At 38.4% G+C, this 25,960-nt stretch overlaps 1 protein-coding gene, 1 long non-coding RNA gene, 1 other non-coding gene and 1 pseudogene across 3 annotated transcripts in view; 2 read left to right on the forward strand and 2 right to left on the reverse strand.

Moving 5' to 3' along the window:
- The window catches only part of Ccdc18 (coiled-coil domain containing 18), a 120,535-nt gene that overhangs the window by 39,035 nt on the left and 55,540 nt on the right, over positions 1-25,960 (reverse strand). The window contains exons 17-21 of the mRNA XM_052198339.1: positions 16,056-16,172; positions 13,154-13,321; positions 10,822-10,964; positions 8,449-8,612; positions 6,360-6,573 (exon numbers count right to left, since the gene is read on the reverse strand). Of these exons, the coding sequence (XP_052054299.1) occupies positions 6,360-6,573; positions 8,449-8,612; positions 10,822-10,964; positions 13,154-13,321; positions 16,056-16,172 (806 nt within the window). The remainder of the gene's footprint in view (positions 1-6,359; positions 6,574-8,448; positions 8,613-10,821; positions 10,965-13,153; positions 13,322-16,055; positions 16,173-25,960) is intronic.
- Positions 1-25,960, forward strand: part of LOC127695977 (uncharacterized) — a 114,720-nt gene that overhangs the window by 20,148 nt on the left and 68,612 nt on the right. The window lies entirely within an intron of this gene.
- On the reverse strand, positions 17,632-18,339 carry LOC127695975 (calcyclin-binding protein-like; annotated as a pseudogene).
- On the forward strand, positions 22,830-22,959 carry LOC127696905 (small nucleolar RNA SNORA17). The gene has a single exon (XR_007980352.1). It is a non-coding gene; the product is annotated as a small nucleolar RNA SNORA17 (small nucleolar RNA).

Below are 25,960 nucleotides of genomic sequence, written 5' to 3' on the forward strand. Positions count from 1 at the left end.
AATTCAAAAAAATCATCAGATCCTACTACAAAAGCCTGTACTCAACACAACTGGACAATCTGGAGGAAATGGACATTTTCTTAGACAGATACCAATTACCAAAATTAAACCAGGATCAAATAGACCATCTAAACAGACCCATAACCCCTAAAAGAAATAGAAGGGGCCATAGATAGGCTTCCGACCAAAAAAAGCACAGTACCAGATGGTTTCAGTGCAGAATTCTATCAGACCTTCAAAGAAGACTTAACACCAATACTCTTCAAACTTTTCCACCAAATAGAAACAGAAGGAACACTATCCTTTTTCGAAGCCACTATTACGCTGATACCAAAACCACACAAAGATCCAACTAAGAAAGAGAATTTCAGGCCAATTTCCCTTATGAATATCAATGCAAAAATACTAAATTAAATTCTTGCCCACCAAATCCAATAACACATCAAAACGATCATCCACCATGATCAAGTAGGCTTCATCCCAGGGATACAGGAATGGTTCAATATAAGGAAATCCATAAATGCTATCCACTACATAAACAAACTCAAAGAAAAAAACCAGATGATCATTTTATTAGATGCTGAAAAAGCATTTGACAAAATTCAGCATCCTCTCATGCTAAAAGTCTCGGAAAGGGCAGGAATTCAAGGCCCATATCTAAACATAGTAAAAGCAATATACAGCAAACCGGTAGCCAACATCAAACTAAATGGAGAGAAACTTGGAGCAATCCCACTAAAATCAGGGACTAGACAAGGCTGCCCCCTCTCTCCATATCTTTTCAATATAGTTCTTGAAGTCCTAGCTAGAGCAATTAGACAACATAAGGAAGTCAAAGTGATACAAATTGGAAAGGAAGAAGTCAAACTATCACTATTTGCAGATGATATGATCGTATACTTAAGTGACCCTAAAAACTCTACTAGAGAACTCCTACAGCTGATAAACAACTTCAGCAAAGTGGTTGGCTACAAAATCAATGCAAGCAAATGAGTAGCCTTTATATATTCAAAGGATAAGCAGACTGAGAAAGAAATTAGGGAAATGACTCCTTTTACAATAGCTACAAACAGCACAAAGTATCTTGGGGTGACTCTAGCCAAACAGTGAAAGACCTATATGACAAGAACTTCAGATCTCTGAAGAAGGAAATCGAAGAAGATCTCAGAAAATGGAAAATTCTTCCATGCTCGTGGATTAGCAGGATTAATATAGTTAAAATGGCCATCTTGCCAAAGGCAATCTACAGATTCAATGCTATCCCCATAAAAATCCCAACCCAGTTCGTCATAGAGCTAGAAAGAGCAATTCTCAAATTCATCTGGAATAAAAAAAAATGCAGGATAGCTAAAACTACTCAACAGTAAAAGAACTTCAGGGGATTCAGAATCCCAGACTTTAAACTTTACTACAGAGCAATAGTGATAAAAACTGCATGGTATTGGTACAATATCAGGCAAGCGGATCAATGGAATAGGATTAAAGACCCAGAAATGAACTAACACACCTATGGTCACTTGATCTTCGACAAAGGAGCTGAAAGCATCCAGTGGAAAAAAGATAGTCTTTTCAACAAATGGTGCTGGTTCAATTGGAGGTCAGCATGCAGAAGAATGCAAATCGATCCATTCTTATCTCCTTGTACTAAGCTCAACTCCAAATGGATCAAGGACCTCCACATAAAACCTGACACACTGAAACTAATCGAAAAGAAACTGGGGAAGACCCTGGAGGACATGGACACAGGGGAAAAGTTTCTGAATAGAACACCAATAGCTTATGCTCTAAGATCAAGAATTGACAAATGGGACCTCATAAAACTACAAAGTTTCTGTAAGGCAAAGGATACTGTCAAAAGGACAAAACGTCAACCAATAGATTGGGAAAGGATCTTCACCAACCCTAAATCCGACAGAGGGCTAATATCTAATATATACAAAGAACTCAAGAAAGTAGAACCCAGAGAACCAAATAACCCCATTAAAAAGTGGGGTACGGAGCTAAACAAAGAATTTTCACATGAAGAACTTCAGAGAGCTGAGAAACACCTTAAGAAATGTTCAACATCATTAATCATTAGAGAAATGCAAATCAAAACAATTCTGAGATTTCACCTCACACCAGTCAGAATGGCTAAGGTCAAAAACTCAGGAGACAGCAGGTGTTGGCAAGGATATGGAGAAAGAGGAACACTCCTCCACTGCTGGTGGGATTGCAAGATGGTGCAACCACTTTGGAAATCAGTCTGGCGGTTCCTCAGAAAACTGGGCATGACACTTCCTGAGGACCGTGCTATACCACTACTGGGCATATATCCAGAGGATTCTTCAGCATGCAATAAGGACACATGCTCCACTATGTTCATAGCAGCCCTATTTGTAGTAGCCAGAAGCTGGAAAGAACCTAGGTGTCCTTCAACGGAGGAATGGATAAAAAAATGTGGTATATTTACACAATGGAATACTATACAGCCATTAGAAACAATGAATTCATGAAATTCTTAGACAAATGGATGGAGTTGGAGAACATCATACTAAGTGAGGTAACCCAGTCTCAAAATATCAATCATGGTATGCACTCACTGATAAGTGGATATTAGCCTACAAACTTTGAATACCCAAGACATAATCCACAAATTAAATTATGTCCAAAAAGAATGGAGGAGTGGCCCCTGGTTCTGGAAAGACTCAGTGCAAGAGTATAGGGGAATTCCAGAACAGGGAAGTGGGAAGGGGTAGATGGAGGAACAGGGGGAGGGAAGAGGGCTTATGGGACTTGCGGGGAGTGGGGACCCAGAAAAGGGGAAATCATTTGAAATGTAAATAAAAAATATATCAATAAAAAATAAAGAAAGAAAGAAAGAAAACAAATAATCAATTAAAAATGGAGCATGGAACTAAGCAGAGAGATCTCAAAGCATGAAAAATAAATGAGTGAGAAACCTGAAAAGAATTATTAACACCCTTAGTCACCAGGAAATCGCAAATCGGAACTACTGTGAGATTTTATCTTACACCAGTCAGAATGGCCAAGTCCAATGAAACAAATAACAGCTCATCCTGGTGAGGATGTGAGAGAAGGGGAACACTTGAGCACTTGTGGATGTGCAACTTGTACAACCACTAGGCAAATCTATATGGTGGTTCCTCAAAAAGCTGAGAATATATCCATGCTCTGAGATCCAGCTATACTACTCTTGGACATATACCCAAAAGACCCTACATCCTTTACCAAAATACTTTCTCATCTATGCTTACTGGTACTCTATTCAAAACAGTAAGGAACCAGGAACTTCCAAGATGAATGAATAATGAAACTGTGATATATTTATACAATAGAATATTATTCAGCTGTTAAAAAAAGTGGTATTATAAAAATTTCAGGTAGAATTGATGCAGCTAGAAAAAAAAAACATCCTGAGTGAGGTAACACAGACCCCCAAAGACAAATATGTCTTTTCTTATATGTAGATGTTAGCTCTTAAGCCTTCAACAGGTATGCTCCAATCCATATAAGCACAAAGGTTAGGTAATTTGTAAGGGCTAGTGAGGAGGAGGAAAGGCTCTCCCAAGAAAGTGGAAATAGAATATATAGTTATAGAGGGGAAGGGAAGTGAGTGCATTAACTTGGGAGAGAGATGAAAGAAGGGCAAGGGAAGGAATATAGGGAGGGACATCTAACACTAAAAATCATTTCAGGGGTCAAAGAGAAGGTAATTTAGTTTTTAATAGAAACACACACACACACACACACACACAAGAAACATAAATGGAGTCACCATAAATGGGGAGAGAATGCCTAAACATTGCCAAGCTATTGCCAAGCCTACTGGTTCCTCTCCATAATCTGATGGTAAAGCCCTATTACACTGAAGACAACAGCCATATATCTCACTGATCATAGAGAACTGAGCTGGTGCCTAACTAGAGCCTCTTGCACCCCTACTGACTGGTATGCATCAAACTGGAAGGTACTCCGCACGCTACTAGAGGGAAAAGGTAACCATCAACCTAGCTAAAAACCCTGCAATCTAAAACAGTGGCCTGTTGGCAAGAAATGCTGGTGTAATAGTGGCACAAATGTAGATGTAACCAAATCCTATCTGATTGGATTTAAGGTCCACTATATACGATGGAACCCAGGCCTAACAATGTTGGGGTGGCCAAGAACCCAAATAGGACTAGATAGGCCATGGACTTAGGGAAAAACTAAATACTATTGTTCTGTTAAAGGACAGATGAATAAGATAAGTCCTAATGACATTCTGCTACACCCAAAGATCAGTGCCTCATTCATCTATTATGAGAGAAGTTTCCTCTTGCATTAGATAAAAACTAACAAATATCCCCACAACTGGATGATGTGTAAAGACTGAGAGATTTTGGAACTCTCAGTCCTAAATGGCGTGTCTTTATCAAACCCCTTCCCTCAGAGCTTCAGGGAGCTATGCAGAAGAGGGAAAAATGTGTAAGATCCAGAGGTGATAGCTGACTCCAGACTCAACAGTACTGATGCACATATGAACTCACAGAGCCTATGGTACCACACACAGGGCTTACACAGATTCAAGACATATGGATCTTGGTGCAGAGAGGGGGAAGTGGGTACAGACTTCCAGTTCACATGGGTAGGCCCCATGACCCATAGCAGATAGGGAACGCAAAAGGAACTCAAGGGTATTTTTTGTCAACTTTTGTCTAATAATGCTTTGTTTGGCTAGGTTTTGGCCTGTTGGACTTTTGTTTGTATATATGGTTTCTGGTTGTGGTTTTATGGGGTTTTCTGTGTATGTGTGTTTCTTATTGATTTTGCTTGTTTGAATTGTTATTTTGCCGGTTTGATTTCTAAAGAGAAAGAAGGAAGGAAAGGGCATGAAATGAATGGGTATGGGTGGGAATAGAATGGATCTAAAAGAAGTTGGGAGAAGGGGAAACCATGATCAGATCTATTGTATAAAAAAGATTTTTCATAAATTTTTTAAAACATTTTATAAAATGAAAATAAAAATGTAATTATTGGTATGTTTTATTGTGTTTGCCTCTGTTTTGGGAGTTTATTGTTGTTGTTTTTATTTTTTGAGACAGGGTTTTCTATATAGCTCTGGCTGTCTTAGAACTAATTCTCAGAAATCAAAAATCTGCCTGCTTCTGCCTACAGAGTGCTGGGATTAAAAGTGTGCACCACCGGGAGTGGGGGGGGGGGCAGAAAAGGGGAAATCATTTGAAATGTAAATAAATTATATCGGAAAAAAAAAAAAGAAACAGAAAACTAAAAAAGAGAAAGAAAACTAATGTAAAGTCACAAAACATAAAAAAAAAAAAAGTGTGCACCACCAATACCCAATTTTAAGAATTGAATAATTGATTTTTAAATCCACATGGAGACAAAAGATAAGTAGTTAGGAATTAATTAATAATTGCTAAGGAGGAAGTCAAAACTGGAGAAATGGATCCGAAATTATTTTTGATACAGTATTTAAAAGTACATGAAATCTACTAAGGGGGAGGTCATAGAACATGGGGTCCTATACTGAATCCTGGTGTATTAATTCTAATTTTCTGGATCATCTTGCAGATCTTGCTTAACCATAACATATAAAATAAAATAGACCTAAGTTTGTTTTAAAGAAATGAAACCTTATGTTACAACCCTGGCATAATCCTAGCTTAAAATAAGGGCTTAGTGCATACAGAATATTGGGCTGGGAATGCTGGGGCACATTTTTAATCCCAGCACTTGGTAAGCAGAAGTAGGGTGATCTCTGAATTCAAGGCCAGATTAGTCTACAAAGTGAGACCCTGTCTTCTAAAAGAAGACAAAGAAAAAGAGGTCACATACAGAGTTACTATTTGGCTCTTAAGTCATTGCTGCATATTTGCCTAATCTTTTTTTTTTTTAATTTTTCTTTTTTTCTTAAAATGCTACTCAGGGCTGGAGAGATGACTCAGTGGTTAAGAGCACTTGACTGCTCTTCCAGAGGTCCTGAGTTCAATTCCCAGCAATCACATGGTGGCTCACAACTATCTGTAGTGGGATCCAATGCCCTCTTCTGGTATGTCTCAAAACAGCAAGAGTGTACACACATACATGAAATAAAGAAGAAAAAAAAAGCTACTCGGACAGTGTGAAACTGATCACAAAATGAGGGCAGAAGTATTAGCAGCCTCAGCAACTTCTCTCACTTGGCTAGATGGATCATAAGATGGTCAAAAAGGCAAAACAAAACAAAACAAACTTCCAAAACAGTAAAACAAAAGCAGTTGAAAAGTTGGGTCATTTAGAATTCAACAATAAGTTTTGTGGTATGATCCAATGACTCAAAATAATATAATTATGGTATCTTTTATTATTTGACTCACCTCAGTTCAGCAGTAAGATCCTTTATTGTAGTGTATTTTTCTTCTAATGATAACTGAGCCTTCTGTAGTACATCTCTCAATTCCTGTAGTTGTCTTAAGGTACTTTTCAATTCTCCATGAGCATTCTGTAGTTCATTTTCGAGAGCTTCCCGTTTCTGCGTGGTTTCTGTTAGTTCAGTTTCTGTGTGCTGTTGTAACCTTTCTAACTCCTTCACTATTTAGAAGATAAAATCATTTAAAAATATATATATAACATTTTTTATTAAGAACTTTATCAGTAAGTATAATCAATAATATTCAAGGGGCAGGGAAGATGCTTCAGTTATTAAATCAGTTGTTTAACCATAAGGACCTAAGTTTAGTTACCAAATACACATACATAAGACTATATTTTTAACCCTATTAAGTACTGGTGTAGACAGACAGATTGCTAAGCTGATTGCCCAGTTAGCCCTGCCAATCAGTCAGAATCCCTGTCTCAAAAATTAAGATGGACCGCAGTCCAGGAATATATTCAACTTCAAACTCTGTCCTCCACATGCACATAGGACAAAATGCACATAATCACATGAGCATGTAAATAAAACACACATGTACATGCATGCACACACAAGAATATTCAATCTGAGGGCTGGAATCTACGAGATTCTCAGTTTGAAGAGTACTTGCCCAACATTCACAAGGTCCTGGATTTAATCTCCAGTACTGATAAACTGGGCATGTTGGTGCCTGTATATTAATCTCAGCACTTCTAGAGTGGTACAAAGCAGAAAGACCAGAAGTTCATTGTTGTTCTTCACTACATATGCAGTTCTGGTGCCAGCCTAGGATTCATGAGACTCTATCTAAAAACAAACCATCTGATAGAACTTTATAAATAGGGATATCTACCTTTATTTATCTAGAAGAGGCAAAATACTGAACACTGTCCCTGGAAGCCCCATCACCACAACTGTTTATTTTATTCCACTTAAATATAATGTCTTAGCCAGCGTTCTATTACTCTTTTGGAGGGGGGAGTTGAGACAGGGTTTCTCTGTATATCCCTGGCTATACTGGAACTCACTCTGTAGACCAGGCTGGCCTCCAACTCAGAAATCCACCTGCCTCTACCTCCCAAGTGCTGGGATTAAAGGCATGCGCCACCACGGCCCGGCTAAGGCAACAACTCTTAAGAAAGAGTTGGGTGGGAGAGATGCTCAGCAGTTGAGAGCACTGGCTGCTCTTTTAGAGGACCAGGTTCAGTCCCCAGCACCCACATGGCAGCTCACAACTGTGTAACTCCAGTTCCAGGGGAACTGACACTCTCACAGACATGCATTCAGGCAAAACAGCAATGCGTATAAAACAAAAAGAAATATTTTTCTTAGAAAAAAGAAAGAAAACATTTCTTTCACTGGGACTTGCTTACAGTTTTAGAAGTTTAGTCCATTGCCATTGTGGTAGGGACTAAGATGGCATGCAAGCAGAAAATGGAGTAGCAACTGAGACTTATATCCTGATCCAAAAATAGCAGGAGAAGGGTTGGAGAGATGGCTCAGTAGTTAAGAACACTGATTGCTCTTCCAGAGGTCCTGAAGTTCAATTCCCAGCAACCACATGATGGCTCTCAACCATCTGTAATAGAGTCCAATGCACTTTTCTGGTGTGTGTCTGAAAAGAGCTACTGTGTACTCGTATAAATAAAAATAAATAAATCTTTTAAAAAAAAAATGGCAAGAGAAGAAAGCCAAACTGGGCCTGGCTTGGGCTTTTGAAACTTTAAAGCCCACCCCTAGTGCCTTGCTTCCTCAAACAAAGCCATACCTATGCCAACAAGGTCACAGGCTGTGAATCTTTCACACTTAGTGCCACTCCCTGATGACTACACATTCAAATGTACAGGACTATAGAGGCCATTCTTATTCAAACCACTATATATATATATATATATGTATATATATGTATATATATACATATATATATACATATATATATATATATACACACACACATACACACACACAGAGAGAGAGAGAGAGAGAGAGAGAAAGAGAGAGAGAGAGAGAGGAACTGTATTTAAACTTAATTCAGCTAACTAGTTGCTTACCTGAATTTATTTTCTTTTCTAGTTCTGTTTTTGTTTGGTCTAAAATCATATCTAACTGAGAAAGCTGCATGGATTTACTTTCCCCATCTCGCTTCAAATGAATTATTTCTTTTTCCATTTTAGACAGCTCCTCTTTATACTGATCCATCTCAAGTTTGGCTTGCCTAATTAAAAAAACAAACAATAGAACATGTAATTTGGAACCTTTAAACCAAAAGACTTTGTCTCTTACTTTAAGTATGCAAATTCTATTAGGTTAAATATTAGCAAAATCTCCACTCAGATTTTTAAGTCACCTATTATACTTTTAAAAATTTCAGTCTAACTACATATAACTTTAAAAATTTTGTAGAGATTGAGAACATGCAAGGATAAGCACATGATAGTTCCATTATCTGAAACATTAATGAAGAGGCTAAATAAGTTATCATAAAGACAATATTAATCATATAGAATCAGTGATTTTTATTTAAGACTCATTACCAAGATGCCATTTTTAATTTTAAAAGTCACTAGAAACTCTTAGATTGATCAGCATAAGCCAAAGAGAAGGCTAACAGAGTGATTTTAGTGACTAACTTGATTTTTAGGTCAGTAAAGAAAAATAGTAACTACAATCTCAGTTCAAGCGGGGAGTAGGGAGATGAGGAACAACGTTTTTAAGTTTAAAGCCCAAATACTTTACATACTAAGTCCCTGTATCAAAAACAAAACAGAGGAAAGGAATCAAAATGGTATTAGAATAGTAATATATTAGAAATAATAATATTAGAAATGGTAAGCTCTAGGGTAAACTATGGGGATGTCTGAAGGATGCTGGAATATAATAATCAGAGAAGAAAGCTTTTTAAAAAAGAAAATTCAAGCCATAACATGAATCAGTTAAGTGAATACTGATGAACCAGAGCTGATATTGGTGAGAAGAGTTAAGTCAGGTGGACATTATCTGATGACATTAGTTCAGAGTAACACTTTGACTCTCTGGTATAAGAATATGGGAAAAAGTTTCTTTAGTTTAGAAGGAAGCCTGCAAGATAACTAGTAATGTCCTTAGGGCAATGTCAGTAAGAGAAAAAAAAAAGGCAAAGAGCATAGCGGATGTGTATGAGCTCCACAGCATACAACAGGAGTTTTCAGAAGGTGGCTGTGATAGGAGAAAACAGCAGCGGGCCTGGCATTGGAAATCTAGCAGTTCTTGTATTTCTTGTATTTTGTATCCTTGCATTTAAAGGATAGCACTACAGTGTGAATAGTCTTCATGACTATTCACAATTGTCACTAGTAGAAATGCTCTATTAGTGGATAGATACCTGTAAATAGGAAAGAAATCTTGAAGGAACAATATGTCACTGTGTTGGAGACCAAACTCTAGAAAACCAGAGTTTCAACAGCTCTCACCTTGAAAGTTCACTGACCTTTAGGTTTACAGCTGAGCCCCCCCACCTTCTTCACACAAGGCTGATCAACCAGTTCTTTACCTGGCCCAACACCTGGGATGGTCTGGGCGGAACCAGCATTCCAGAAACCACAGCCAGCATCCATCCCGGATAACCTTCCTTCCTTCTATGCTTCTAGTATCCTCCTCAGCCCCTCCCTACTTCCTCCTCACTGAGGGTTCAAAACCAGGTGTTTTTTGTTTCATTAAAGAGGCCTTGACAAAGACACCTGGATTGCTTGGCCTCCGTCTTCTTTCCCGCACATTTTCTCTTTCAGGCTTGAGTTCTCCTCGACACCCAGAATTACTAGGTCCTACCAGTCGGGACATCACTGGCACTGTTAAGAAGCGTGTATCTGGTCAAGCAAGTCCTACTCTAAGCCCAGAGGCCCTATCTTAGTACTTAATCCCTGTCAACGAGAAAGGACATCCGGGGACATAAGGTCTTAGTTCCTGCATGTGAGTTCGAGACCAACCTGGTCTACAGAGTGAGTTACAGGACAGGTAGGGCTACATAGAGAAACCCTGTCTTGAAAAACCAAATGAAACAAAACAACAACACCACCACACCCAATTAGGTCCCCTGAGAGTTTCCACGGTGTGAGGAGAGCTTTGACTGTAACTGTCAGTGTTATTTGTAATCTAATACAGCAGTTACTGAGTACCTATAAATGATAAGATCTGTGCTAGTTATATTAACTGTTGTGGGGAACCCTAAAATAAGCTAAATAGGGTCCTTATTTAAGATAAGAAAACAAAAATTGTAAAAAAAAAAAAAATGAAGGATATGAGAGATACAAGAAAATGCTACAGACTTAGGCTATGAAGAAGTTAATTCCTCAGAAAAAAATATCTTACTGCATATTATCAAATCTGAAACTTAAACTTACTGATACAAAATGGAGAAGGTCAATAAAACTACTATATTCAAATTTTACCTGGCAGTACCAGTTAGCTCAATAATTTTTTGCCTTTTCAAATCTACATCACGTATAGCTGTTTCATATTTCTCTTCCATTTTTCTCAGCTTTTCTATTGAACTTTCCCTTTGTTTCTGAAGCTCTTGTTCTTGCTTTGATACCTGTTAAGCATTTTTCAGATAAGTGATTAAATTAATTACAAGCCAACATTATCTAGAAAAAAATACTTTATATATAGTCTAACCTATCATTTAGTTTTAGATGTATTCTAAAAATCAGGGTAAGCTTTGATGTGGTGGAATGTAACTATAGTTCAAATACTGTGAAGGCTGAGGCTGGAAGACTGCCTGAGTCCCGGAGCTCAAGGCCTATCTCAGCAATATAAAAAGACCCCATTTCAAAAATTTAATAATAATAAAATTAAAATATTAATGAGGATGCTTTGAAACAATAAGAACAAAACTAAGTTTGAAGATAAGTTATTGATATATCTCCTTACAGTAATGGCACATCTGTAACAGTAAAGTGAGTTACAAGAACTGAACAAGTCCAGGTGAGACGGGTGCATGCCCACTGCTATGAGAGGCCTGAATTCATTCCTTAGCACAGGTAAGAGACAGGAAGGAATGTAAACAAGGAGGGGCGGGGAAAAAAGAAACACAACAGTGAAAGTTTCTTCTTTCTTTCTTTTTCTTTCTTTTTCTTTCTTTTCCTTTCTTTTTTTTCTTTTCCTTTCTTTTTTCTTTCCTTTCTTTTTTCTTTCCTTTCTTTTTTTCTTTCCTTTCTTTATTTTTCTTTCCTTTCTTTCTTTTTCCTTCCTTTCTTTCTTTTTCCTTCCTTTCTTTCTTTTTCCTTCCTTTCTTTCTTTTTCCTTCCTTTCTTTCTTTTTCCTTCCATTCTTTCTTTTTCCTTCCTTTCTTTTTCCTTCCTTTCTTTCTTTTTCCTTCCTTTCTTTCTTTTTCCTTCCTTTCTTTTTCCTTCCTTTCTTTCTTTTTCCTTCCTTTCTTTCTTTTTCCTTCCTTTCTTTCTTTTTCCTTCCTTTCTTTCTTTTTCCTTCCTTTCTTTTTCCTTCCTCTCTTTCTTTTTCCTTCCTTTCTTTCTTTTTCCTTCCTTTCTTTCTTTTTCCTTCCTTTCTTTCTTTTTCCTTCCTTCCTTTCTTTTTCCTTCCTTTCTTTTTCCTTCCTTTCTTTTTCCTTCCTTTCTTTCTTTTTCCTTCCTTTCTTTCTTTTTCCTTCCTCTCTTTTTCCTTCCTCTTTCTTTTTCCTTCCTCTCTTTCTTTTTCCTTCCTCTCTATCTTTCCTTCTTCTCTATCTTTCCTTCCTTTCTATCTTTCCTTCTTCCTTTCTATCTTTCCTTCTTCCTTTCTATCTTTCCTTCTTCCTTCCTTCCTTCCTTCCTTTCTTTCTTTCTTTCTTTCTTTCTTTCTTTCTTTCTTTCTTTCTTTCTACCTATGTTTTGCCTGCAAGTGTGTCTCTATGAAGCTGTCAGAACCCCTGAAGCTGGAGTTACAGACAGTTGTGAGCTGCCATGTGAGTGCTGGGAACTCAACCCAGGTCCTCTGGAAAGGCAGCCAGTGCTTTTCACTGTTGAGCTATCTCTCCACCCTATTTCCCCTTTTTATTATCCCAATTTGAACAGTTTTTTTCTTGTCATGTCAAAAAGGGAGCTGAGAATGAATTTAGAATATATATGTATTTCCAATATATTCTACCAATATATTTGCTAATAATATTTAATCACATATATGATTTAAAAATTATGATGTACTAAGATGAATTCAGAAAATCTATATTTTTCTATATTTTATTTCTTATGAAAGAGGAAAAAATGGAATATAATAAAAGAGATTGAGACAAAGTCAATAATGAATTAAAGAAAAAAGATTACTCTCTAGTATCAAATTGTCTAGGATTCTTTCAGTGAAATGATAACATCATTATTTTATTTAAACAAATCTTAGTTGTAGTCTTAAATATTGAACCCAGAGCCTTATGAGCCTTAGACAGGCACTGTACCACTGCCTATAATCCCAAGATCAAAACTTATTTGCATAGCTCAATATTTTTTTGGGGAAAAGGATTCTTCATTTTTCCCATACCACATGTGTTATTCAAAAGGAAGATACCAGAAGACATAATAATTCAGATAAGTATTAACTTTAGATTAAAAAAAAAATTCAGTCAAAAAGTTTAAATTATAATAAAATTTTGTAGCATAAGAAATCTGACTACAGTAGTAAGAGATCCAGGTCTGATTACATAAGAAAATTATGTTTACTAATCAAACATCTACAAATGATTTTTAAATTTTATTTCATAAAAATAAAACTATTCTTATCAATAATATATACCTGTTTTTCAAGTTTACTCTGAATGTCTTCTAGCTCTCCATTTCTAATGGTCTCTTGCTGTAGCATCTGCTGCTGCTGCTGAAGAGAATGCTGTAGAATAGCATTTTGTTCACTTGTCTCCTCAAGACTATGAGTCCTTATCTTTAGCTCTTTCTGCAAACAATATACCTAACAAAGATACACATTTCTTTTTACAATGAAATGTTTCAAATAAAAACCAACAAATGTAAAAGGTGTCTTCCTTAATTGTCCCACTTACTTTTTTGTTTGTTTGTTCTTTTTGTTTTGCTCTGTTTCCTTTCAAGACAGGGTTTCTCTGTGTAGCCCTGGGTGTCCTGAAACTTACTCTGTAGACCAGGCTGGCCTGGAACTCAGGAATCCACCTGCCTCTGCTTCCCAAGTGCTAGGATTAAAGGCATGCGCTACTACTGCCTGGCAATTGTCCTACTTTCACGCAGCATAGTTGATCACGGAGGGAGAAGGGCAGGGTTCCTAATTCTGGCGGGAAATGCATTGGACTGACGTGTCTATAGGGTTGGCTCCTGTTTGTACATTTTTGATGTGTTCCTATGCAATGCACTGTTTGGGCTGGCTAGGATGCTGAAACATGCTTCCTTCCCAAAAAGGAAGGAAATTTCATATTTATGGGCTGACAAACTGTTCATATGTGACCTTATACTCTGAAGTCACAAATAGCTTTCTCTAGGTAGGAAGAGTATATACATCATGTTGCATTTTAATGTTACAGAAACAATGCTTTCTACAACCTATGTCAGAACGGGAAGAACAAAAAGAACTCTGATTGATCTACAATTCATTTGATGACCTTTCCCCTTTACAGATATAAAACCAAAATCACTACATAGTAAAACCAGGTGATATTTATAATATTAAATACTGTTAATATAATAGTTTATATAATATTGTATCAAGTAAATCTAGAATATTCACATTCTAACATATAAAGAAATCACAATATCAACTACAAAATTTTAATGATTCATTTTTGAATATTTAAGGTTTCAGTACATTGGTCTCCAAAATTTCTTTAAAAGATATCTTTAAGGTAGGTATGGTAATACACACCTAAAACTCCAACACTTGGGAGGCTAAGGCAGAAATAGTATGAATTAGAGATTAGCTAGAGCTATAGCAAAGCCTTCTCTGTCTCAAAGAAAACAAGTAAGTAGGAGCTGAGGGTATAATTAAACGAAACAACTTTTGTTTCCTGTATATGTGGAGGCAAGGGGACAACCTGGGAGTCAGTTTTCTTTCCTATCATGTGGATTGGGAGAGAGTGCAGGTTATCATCAGGCTTGGACAAAGTGGCTTTACCTGCTGAGCCATCATCTCTTCAGCATCACAAAAAGAGTCTTTAATCTAGTAACTGAAAATTTTATCAATAAAGTTTTAGTTGCTAAACCTGATTTTAAAAAAAATAGTATGTCACTATGTAGCCATGGATAGCTTAAAACTAGGTTAAAAGGGTCACCTTAAAACTCATGATCCTACTAAGTCAGCCACCCAAATACTGGGATTATAAGTATGTACCACCATGTCCAGCTTCTAAAACCTGATTCTTAATCATTAAACAACAAGAAGAAACAAAAACAAAAAATTTAATTTTTGCCAAGCAGTGCTGGTGCACATCTTTAATCCCAACACTCAGGAGGGAAGCAGAAGCAGATCTCTGATTTTGAGGTCAGGCTAGTCTACAGAGTGAGTTCAGGACAGCCAGGGCTACACAGAGAAACACTATTTTGAAAAACAAAAAAACAAAAAATAAAAAACAAAAAGCAAAAAAATCAAATTTTTGAAGAATTTTATACTCCTAAATCTAAAACAATGCTTTAGATATTATTTAATTTATATTAAAATTATTCTGTAATACTTGTAACTTATTACTCTGATTCTAAAAAATGAATCAATTTGAATTTTAAAGTATTATATTTTATGCTGTAATGAAATAGTCTGTTCTTTAAAGAATACATAATTTAGAATTTGTTTTTATTATATATAAAGATGTACTTTTAAAAGCATATTAATTAGGATGTAACTCATTGTTAAAGATTCTGCCTAGTGTGGTGGTCTGAAAGAGAATGGCTCCATAGGCATAGCTCATTGGATACTTGGTGGGTGAAACTATCTGTGAAAGATTAGGAGGTGTGACCTTGTTAGAACATGTGTGTCACTGGGGTAGGGTTTGAGGTTGCAAAAGACGCAGCCATCTGCAGTTAACTCTCTGCCTCGTGGCCGTGTCTCAACATACAAGCTCTTAGCTACTGCTCCAGTGCCAGGCTGCTGCTCTGCTCTGCTCCCTGCCATAGTGGTCATGGATTCTAACCCTCTGAAGCTAGAAGCCCCAAATAAATTCTTTCTTCTCTATGTTGCCTTAGTCATGGTGTCTTACCACAGTAACAGAAAAGTACTAGCATGCCGTGGGTGCCATTCCCAGTAGCACATAACCCAGGTATGGTTATACACATCTGTAACCTCAGCACCTGACAAGTAGAAGCAGGACGATCATAAGTTCTATCCCATCAGTTATATAGTGAGTCTGAAGTTACCGATGGATATCCTAGACCAACCTTGTCTTTAAAAATGCCAAACAAAATTAAGTATATTAAAAATACTATTTAAAAATAAAACAAAACAACAATAAGAGTAAAAATTGTAAATTTGGGGCTGGTAAGATGGCTCAGCAGTTAAGAGCACTGACTGCTCTTCCAGATATCCTGAGTTCAATTCCCAACAACCATATAGTAGCTTATGACCATCTAGAAAGGGATCTAATGCCCTCTTCTGGTATGCAGGTATAGATGCAAAGAACTCAGACATTTAAAAAAACAAAACAAAACAAAAAAAACACCTTGTAAATTTTCTAAATAAAGGAGTAACTTACCTCTTCAGATTTCTTCTTCAGCTGTCTTTCAAATTTTTCCTTATTTCCTTCCAATTGATTCAAATGCAAAGCAAGTTCTTCCTTACAAATTTCTAATGCTGAATCCAGTTGTCTGACCTAAGGTCAAAACAAGCAAAATATAACATCAAACAACAAGAAAATCCAAGGCTGGGTGTGGAGGCACATGCCTTCATCCCAGCACTCAGGAGGCAGAGGAAGGCAAATCTCTGAGTTCCATGCCCGCTTGGTCTACATAGTGAAATGCAGGAAATCCAGGGCTATGTAGAAAGAATACGCCTCAAAAATAGAACATTAGTAAATAAACAAACAAATAAATGGAAACAAATCAGTATCAATTGAATAAAGTAGCATTAATGGGTATTTACTATGTACAATGTTTTACAGATTTGTCTCCTAATGCTATTTTATTGCTTCACACACTGAAACAGGGTCAGTAAGGTAAGCCACAAAAACCCTTGCTACACAAACCTGCTTTCTGAGTTTGATTCCTGAACCGGTGGTGGAAGGAGACAATCAACTCAGGAAAGTTATTCTGACCTCCACCAACGGCAACACACGCTCATGTGCAATGTTGTAAGCAATCTCAACACACATACAAAGTGATCAAAAATTTTAAGTAAAATTTACACCTCTAAAATAGTTCTATTTAGGACATAAAATAATATGACAGAAAAGCTTCACTGAAAAAAAACTCATTCTTCACAGCAAACCAGAGAACCAAAGAGGAATCACATAATAGATTCCTGAATAAAGTTCAAGACAAGGCACTATGAAAGACAATGGTGAGATGACAGAGGGATTCAAATCTGTAAAATGGTTATTTGAAAGAATAACAAGTAGATACTCAAAAGCACTCTCTTGAAAAGGTAAAGTTATTGCTTCTTTTTTTTTCTTAAGTAAAACTCCAACTTTATTGAACAAAGGAATAAATGGGGTTTTCAAGTTTTTACATCATAGTTATTTTTAAACCATCTGATCCATGACAATACTTATCAACTTATCAATAGATGTTAGTCTATTTTTGTCATTTGTATTTTAATTTTATATTCATAAATATACTATCAATTAATAGTATATGGTAAACGTGGCTCACATGCTGCTTAAGCTGGTAATAACAGAACGGCTCTATAGTACAAATAGTTCATGTACAAATTTGAATTTTATGCAAAAATTTTGCTTTTAGTTTTTTACATTACTGGGAATGTCAGCTACAGATAGACAAATACTTGTTTTCTACCTCCCAGCCAGAACAAAAATCTGTGATGTAACATTTTCATTATACAAGGCTTCCCTTTTACATTTCAATAAGAATGCCATATAGCCTTTCTGAAACAAAATGGGGTGATAATGAAGGAAAAAGTTTAATAAGCTTATTTATTTAAATCAAATCCTCCAGTAAGAAATGGAGAATCTGCAGTCTTTACTTAAAAGGTTGTGTAAATAGCTATCTGTCAAAACTACATACCCACATGAACAAATATGCGCAGTCCAACAATATCCCCTTACTGGAAGCATGAGCCTTCCATATCACAGTCCCCATGAGGACTTACAAGCTTCAGAATTCTGTGTCTTCTCTGGCTTGCTTATCTCGGGATTCCACCCATGCTTCATTAATGGTTCACTTCGTGTCCTCTCCATCTTCATAAATTTTCGTTAGAACATTCATTTACCCCTCACTAGGATCTGCCTCAGTGTCGTAGGAAGCCTTTTCTTTCTCTGCATTCTTTTTCCACCTGAATTAAGTAGTCCCATCCTGTGTTTTCTGCTTTCTCTCTACATAGAACAATAACTGTTTCAGTCTTGACTTTTAACTGTTTTCTACAGAGACAGGTTTCAAAAGATTTTTCACAATCATGGAGTAGTTCTGTCATTGAGGTTTTTTACCAAAAGATCAAATGACCTCTCTGTGACGTATACCTGCACATTCTCAGTGGGAACCTGATAAACTCCAGCTAAGGTAATGTAGATTTTCACAAACTTATCTAACTGACCCTATCTATAATTACTGTTGAATGATAATCACAATGTATCCTGTTGAAAGAGGAGCAACCAAAGCAGCTGGCTTTCATTATCAAGTTCTAGTTTCTTCTGCAAATTCTATTGCATCTTGTTCTTTAGTTCCATCTAAATCTTGGATTTTTTCATGTAGTCTTTTCCTGGCGGACTTTTCCAGGAATACTTTGAACTCTTCTAGATCTTTCTGCAACTTCTCCAAAGCGTTAGCCATGCTGTGGTGCACCAGACCCGAGGCCGGAGCTACAGCGGTGCACGAAGCAGAGAGGAAAAGCCGAACACACTACCCACAAGAACACACTACCCACAAGCGTTGCTGCTGCGCCGGGCCCCCTCTGCACAAGATGGCTGCTTATTTCTTAAGCGCAAATATCCTATGAATGTTGCTAAGATGATATATGATACCATTTGGAAATTCTAGTTTACCAAAAAAAAAAAAAAAAGATAAAAAATTTATCACAGAAAAAAAAAACAAATTCTTTGCTTAATATCTGTGAAAGTATTTTTTTTAAAGATAGTAATAACTTTATTCAAGTGGTTTTTTTTGGGGGGGGGGGGTTGTTTGTTTGTTTTTTTCAAGACAGGGTTTCCCTGTGTAGCCCTGGCTGTCCTGGAACTCACTCTGTAGATCAGGCTGGCCTCGAACTCAGAAATCCACCTGCCTCTGCCTCCCAAGTGCTGGGATTACAGGTGTGGGCCACCACGCCTGGCTTATTCAAGTGTTTATAAATAAATGCTTCGTGCTATCTAAATATAAAGGAGTAAATCAAATTTAATAACTTTTAAAAACTAACTCAAACTGGGTGGTAGTGGCCCACATCTTTAATACTGGCACTTTGGAAGCTGAAGCAGGTGGATCTCTGTGAGTTCAAGGCCAGCCTGGTCTACAGAGTGAGTTCCAGGGCAGCCAAGGCTGCACAGCGAAACTCTGGGTGGTGGTGGTGGTGTGGTGGTGGTGGTGGTGGTGGTGGTGGTGTGTGTGTGTGTGTGTGTGTGTGTGTGTGTTGGGGGCACAAGAAAACAAGGTCCTTGGTTTATACATACATAACCACACTCATCTATCCCATCTATTCATAAGAGTCTTGTCTTAGTTAGGGTTTCTATTCCTGCACAAAGATCATGACCAAGAAGCAAGTTGGGGAGGAAAGAGTTTATTCAGCTTACACTTGCACGTTGCAGTTCATCACTAAAGGAAGTCAGGACTGGAACTCAGGCAGGTCAGGAAGCAGGAGCTGATGCAGAGGCCATGGAGAGATGTTCCTTACTGGCTTGCTTCCCCTGGCTTGTTCAGCCTGCTCTCTTATAGAACCCAAGAGCACCAGCCCAAAGGTGGTACCCTCCCCACTTGATCACTAATTGAGAAAATGCCCCACAGCTGGATCTCATGGAGGCACTTCCCCAACTGAAGCTCCTTTCTCTGTGATAACTCCAGCCTGTGTCAAGTTGACACACAAAACTAGCCAGTACAAGTCTTATCTTGCTTTTTCCTTTTCTTTTGAGCTTTTATTTTGCAAGGGGAGATTTCTTTCCTCTAAATAATAATGTCACATTTTTAAACTGTGAAAGAAATTTCAGCAAGAATAGAAAAAAAAGGAAATTTTCTTCTCAGACACTATTCAACATTATGAAATCACCCTTGTAATTCTTCTTTCTAAAAGTGAATTCTGAAGCTGGGTCTCTGAAAGACTATGAAAGACTGGTTCAGCTTGATTATGTTACTACTGACAGTCAGAAGTCTGCCATTGTAAATGACTATCTTTGTTTAAAAATTTGTCCTAGTAACAACAATGTTTCTTATGTGTGTGCATGTATGGATTTATGCAGGAGTCCAGAGTCCAGAAGAGGGTTTCAGATCTCTCTGGAGCTAAAGTTAAGAGGTAGTTACAAAGCCATCCACTGTGGGTACTGCGAACCAAACTTGAGTCCCCTGTAAGAGCAGTTTATCTGTAAGAGAGAACCAGAGCCATCTATCTAGCCCCTGATTTAAGTTTTAAATTAACAATTGCTTTATGAAAAGCAAAATCCCACCTGTATGCATACATTTTTTTCAACCTGCTTAAGTATTCAACCTCCCCTTACTACTCACTCACTACCTACTCACTACCCACCAGAGGTAGTGGAAAAGAAAAGTTATTAGGACATGGGGAAAGTAGACTCATTTAGAAATAGTTGTTTGTGGATGAGTCCATTCTTGTTGTCAGGATATCAGCAGTTCAGCCCAGTAGGAAACACCAAATACGAATCAGCAGCTGCAGTCCAGTCCACTGAGTGGTCATTACACATGAACCAACAAGGGCAGTTCAATCCAGAAGAAACTGCAAGGCTCACCAACTGGCCCAAGGTTGTGGTAGTGGCAAGAACCGGCAAGAACCTTACAAGAAGGTCTTTGGAGAGTTTCTCTCAATGGTGTCACCACAAGCAGAGCTCAACAAGGCAAAGTAAGTCAAACCCATACACGTGTGTCGTCAGCAAAAAATAGCAAGATGGAGCAAAGCAAATAAATTAATGCTTGAGTTCCTACTGTCTATGGGGTCATATTTATATTCCTTCTAAATATCACAAATCCAACCCTTCCATGTGTCTGCTATATCCAGACATCCTTTCACCTGTGTCTGCCTCAGGAAAACATTCTTTCCCGTGTCTGCTTTAGCACGACATCCTTTCACCTGGATGCCCCAGCAAACCATCATTTGACATCACTGACTTTTCTTTGGAAAAGAAAAGTTTCCACTTCACCCACCCAAACTTGCTGATATACACATTTAATCTCAACACTCAGAAGACAGAAGCAGGCAGATCCCTGAGTTCAAGGACAGCCTGATCTACAGAGAGAGTTCCAGGACAGCCAAGGCTACACAGAGGAACCCTGTCTCAATAAAAGAAAAGTAAAAAAGTGTACATTCTCTGTCTTAAACAAGAGAATAAGCATTAATATCTGATAATAATACAACAAATTACTCAAATAAGACTCATTACAAGACAATAAAACTATCATCATAAGGTTACTGAGGAATCAGACGCTCGTGTGGGATCAACTACTCCAAGGATAGTCCAGTAATGTTCCTCTTAAATTAATGAGACCCGAGGGCCAAAATGAGGGTCAGTGATAGAACAGCATACATAAGGTCCCTAGGTTTGATCTTAGAGAAAAATTCCTAAGTTATCATACCTTCAGGAAGGTGTCAAGACTAACACAGAATAGAGCCATATATTTGGCAAGTCTAACAAGTTCCCAGGTAATATAGATGTTTTCTGCACCAAAACTATAAAAAATAATTTTAGATTATTGGGAAATTGTAAAACAACACCTTCTTTCAAGGAACTGCCAAAAAGGGAGAATGTGTATGGGAGGTGTGGTATGCACACAAGCATGCATGTGCATGTGGTGAGGAGAGGAAGATAGGAGTGTAGCTATAGTTTTAGGGACTGTGTAGGTGAGAGATACACAGAATCCTTGTACTATTCTTTGAATTATTTTGTGGGTTTGACATTTTTTTAAACACTAATAAATAAAAATTAACAAATCAAGCAAAATCAATGAATAAGAAAAAGATTTCTTACTTTACAGAGTTTGAGTCTGAATCCCATATAAAGAATCACATGTACTGTATACAAACTACTTGTATATGAATAAAATAAGACCAAAAATTAACTGCTCTGCTGAACCAAAGAACTTCCTCAGGTACATGAGGTGGGGATAATCAAGTGAGGATTAGAGGCTATACAGCCTCAATACATGCTTGGTTATTTGTCTTCTTTCTTTGTTGGGGGAACAGAATCCAGAAGAAAAAAATAATAGAAAAGAAATAAATATAATCTCAAAACCTAAGGGGCACCCTTTCAACAATTTATTTTATAGGTAAGAAACACATTGCTTTCTTTGTGGATTTTGTTACCTATTCAAATTTTTCTCTTTATGTTGGTGCTACATAATCAAATGCATAGCTTTGCTCAGACTTGGTAAGGGTCCTAACACTGAGGAATGTATGCAGACTCATCAACCTGATTATACTCTCACTGATTATTCATTCTCATTCTCTCTCTCTCTCTCTCTCTCTCTCTCTCTCTCTCTCTCTCTCTCTCTCTCTCTCTCTCTCTCTCTCTTCTCAAGACAGGGTTTCTCTGTGTAGCCCTGGCTGTCCTGGAATTCACTCTGTAGACCAGGCTGGCCTTGAACTCAGAAATCTGCTTGACTCTGCCTCCCAAGTGCCGGGATTAAAGGCGTGTACCACCACTCTTAAAATACAACTTTAAACTGATAGTTTTAACTTTCCTACACACAGTACATATTAGTCTCACAATACTGACTTATGCAAAAGAATTTGTATAAAAGTTATGAAAAAAAAAGCCAGATAGTGGTGGCTCAAAAAAAAAAAAAGTAAAAAGTTATGAAAAAAAGAATGGGGCTGGAGAGATGGCTCAGCGGTTAAGAGCATTGACTGCTCTTCGGAAGGTCCTGAGTTCAAATCCCAGCAACCATATGGTGGTTCACAACCATCCATAAAGAGATCTAAGGTCCTCTTCTGGTGTGTCTGAGGACAGCTACAGTGTACTCAGATACAATAATAAATAAATCTTTTAAAAAGAAGATTTTAAAAAAAGAAGGTATAATGGCACAATCACAGAGGATCCTAGACTTTTATTTTATTGCTACTAATATTACATGTTAAAATCATTTATTATGATTCTTTCTCATGTTTATTTTTCCCCAAATGAAAAACCCTTTAAAAGTGCCAAAGGGTTGCCCCTAGAGGTCTTGTAGGTGTACCTGCTGTGTCACATGTGTGTCAGTAGGTGGCAGAGTGGAGAGAGGATGTGCTTATGTTGTGTTCTAACCTGTAGACATCTGAATGATTAGCAGCCTAATACTCCCTAAAAAAGGCAAGCCTGAGTCCAGCGCTGAGCAGGCCCAGAGACTAGAAGAATCGGAAGGTCTTAGGCAGGGGTGAGGCCAGTACATGACCCGGGCATGGGGCCACGCAGGTGGGCCTGAGCAAGGAGTAAGCTTGAGATGACCACCAGCCCAATGCTCTGCAGGCCTGGGTGACAGACTATGCCCAAGATGACCCGTCTGGTGTCATAATGCACTGGTTGGGCATAGCACTCCTGAGAACACTCCTGAGATAACCCTAGACACTCAGATACCCAGAGTGACACTAAGAGGAGCAAATAAGCGGGGGAGAAATAAACAAACAGAAGGATGTGGGAACAGTGAGGAGAGGCAGAGCTGGAGACTCCAAGGTAGTGAGGAATATTCCGATGTGAGTAGCCAGTGATGTCACCTGGGACAATGGTGGGCTCCTAGAATGTGATGCCACTGGGCCAAGTCTGTGTCACTGGCTCTGCAACAGCAAGGAATTATTAAGCACCAAAGGCTAGGCAGATGACTCTAGCCTGGGCTGCTGCCCAGGGACATGCCTGATGTCTGAGGGGATGTGCAGAACTGGCCTCGCCCCACCCTGTGGGCATCCCTAGCCAGCTGCAGTAGTCTGGTGAATGAGGCTGCACATCACCCAGATGAGAGCCGGCTCTAGTTACAGGATTTGCAGGTAAACCAGCCTGAGGGGTATGACTGTGGGAGAGCTGGCCCCTTCCCTCATCCTCTACGAAGTGGCATGGATGAGGGAGAATACTTCTTCACCCCTGCCCCTCCTGCAGCAGGCAGGAGACCTAGCCCTGGGGCCATGAAAGGAGAGCAGATCCTTCCCTTCATCTTCTGCAACACTCCTGAGTGGGCCCGCCCACCTGGCACCTAGCCTGGGCAACAGGGCATAGTCATCCCTAGTTATAGGGATAGTGGGTAAGGCAGTGCCCGAGGGCATGAGATCAGGAAAGCCTGCCCAGCCCCTCACCTATGGTAGCACTTCAGAGATCAGGTCCTGCAAATGATCTGGGCAGCATAATGGAGGTGGCCCTGATGGCATGGGAGTGATGAGCCAGCCCCAAGGGAAAGAGGGTGGGAGAGCTGGCTCTGCTGTCTTCTGGCTGGGGCACTGAGTGAGCAGGTCAGGAGCAGGACAGAAGAGCTCACCCCAGTGGTATGGCTGCAGGAGAGTTGGTGGGCTGACCAGCTCAGAAATCTCTCAGGTCCAGATCCAGGGCTTTGAATTGGTCCTCCCCAACATCTACCCTGTCATGAATTGCTGGAGTGTATAAAGAGGCCACTCTTCAGATCCAAAACTACAGGATATCCATGATACGAACATGAGATTCCATTATTGATAGGGTTAACAGAAGCCAGAGGCCTCATACTAGAACAACAATTCATAACAAAGAAGCTAGGCAGTGGTGGCTCAAGCCTGTAATCCCAGCACTTGGGAGGCAGAGGCAGGAGGATTTCTGAGTTCAAGGCCAGCCTGGTCTACAGAGTTGAGTTCCAGGACAGCCAGGACTACACAGAGAAACCCTGTCTCGGATAAACCAAATCAATCAATCAATCAATCAAGGAAGTATGGACAAATGGGTATTCTATATAACACACTACAACTTCCACAATGAGAGGTTTTTTTCCTCTGTTGAGGGGAAGGCTGCAAAGGGTGGAGTACAGGAACGAGGGGAGGGGAAGGGAAGAAGCATAGGATTGGAATGCATGAGATGAAATTCACAAAGAACCAATAAAAAGTTTTTTAAAAAGGCACTAAGGGGAAAATATTCAATGTATGACTCATTTTCTGATTTCATATCTCTTATCTGGCCATTAACATATGAAACACTGCTTAGATGTCTTAGGTGATTTAATAAGAAACAGGGGGTTAACAGCTTTGGAATATTATTTAATGAAATAGTTTCATGCTGACAACCTTACATACAAAGTTATTTACCTTTTTCCCCCCTAGTTTTTTGAAACAAAGTACTACTCTGGAGTCTTAGCTAGCCTGGAACCGACAATATAGACCAGGTAAGGTTCAATTTTTTGGAAATCGTCTAGACTCTTCTCCTAAGTGCTAGGATTAAAGGCAGGGCTACTATGCTTGACCTGAATACTAATTTTTAAAATTAAGTTTACTATCACATCTGTAATGAACTGACATAACAGTAAATGTTAAAGAATTGTTGAATGCTATAGGAATAACTGTGGTGTGATGGTTAATATTACATTTAAAGTTTAGACTTATTTTGCTTGAGAAACCAAAAAGCAAAAAAAAAAAAAAAAATGCCTCTAATGTGTAAGCCCCAAACTTTAACCAGCTGTACCCTAGCAACCCATTTTCCTTTTTTCACAGACATTGAAAATTATTTTTAAACTAACTGGTCTTATAAATTTTGCTGTTCTAGCAAGACAGTGAGTAGTAAGTCAAAAACACTAACTGCTGTTTCAACTTCTGTAATCAAAAGCTGACTCTTTCTTACTCTGCTCAAAAAGATGACCAGGGCAACTGCAAGACGTACATGTTAAAATTAGACCCTGCTACACACAGACAGAATACATGCACTCTGTGGGTTTTGCTTTTATAAATCTCGAGCTGATATGATTATGTGCTACATCTTGGGAGCACTCTCAGGTGCAGTTCTGACCCCACAATGGATGCCAGTATCTAAAAGAAAAAGCCTCTTCTTACTAAAATTTGTGGTAATGGTGAATCTGAGAGCCCAGATCTATAACAAAGAACAAGTTTCTACCTTTTGGGCTGGGGAGACAGCTTGTTCAGTAGAGTGCCTACACAGCAAGCACTGGACACAGGTCAGATTCTAGCACTAGATAAAAAGTCAGCTGGTCAGCATGCATGTGTGTATAATTCTAGAATGAGGAGACAGAGACAGGAACATTACTAAGGATCACACATCAGACAAAGTAGCTTAAGTGGCAAGCTCCAGGTTTGGTAAGAAAGTCTATCTCAAAAAATAAGACTAAGGAAAAGACCAGACTTCAA

Source organism: Apodemus sylvaticus, chromosome 11, assembly GCF_947179515.1.
Source record: "Apodemus sylvaticus chromosome 11, mApoSyl1.1, whole genome shotgun sequence".
NCBI classification, from domain to species: Eukaryota; Metazoa; Chordata; class Mammalia; order Rodentia; family Muridae; genus Apodemus; species Apodemus sylvaticus.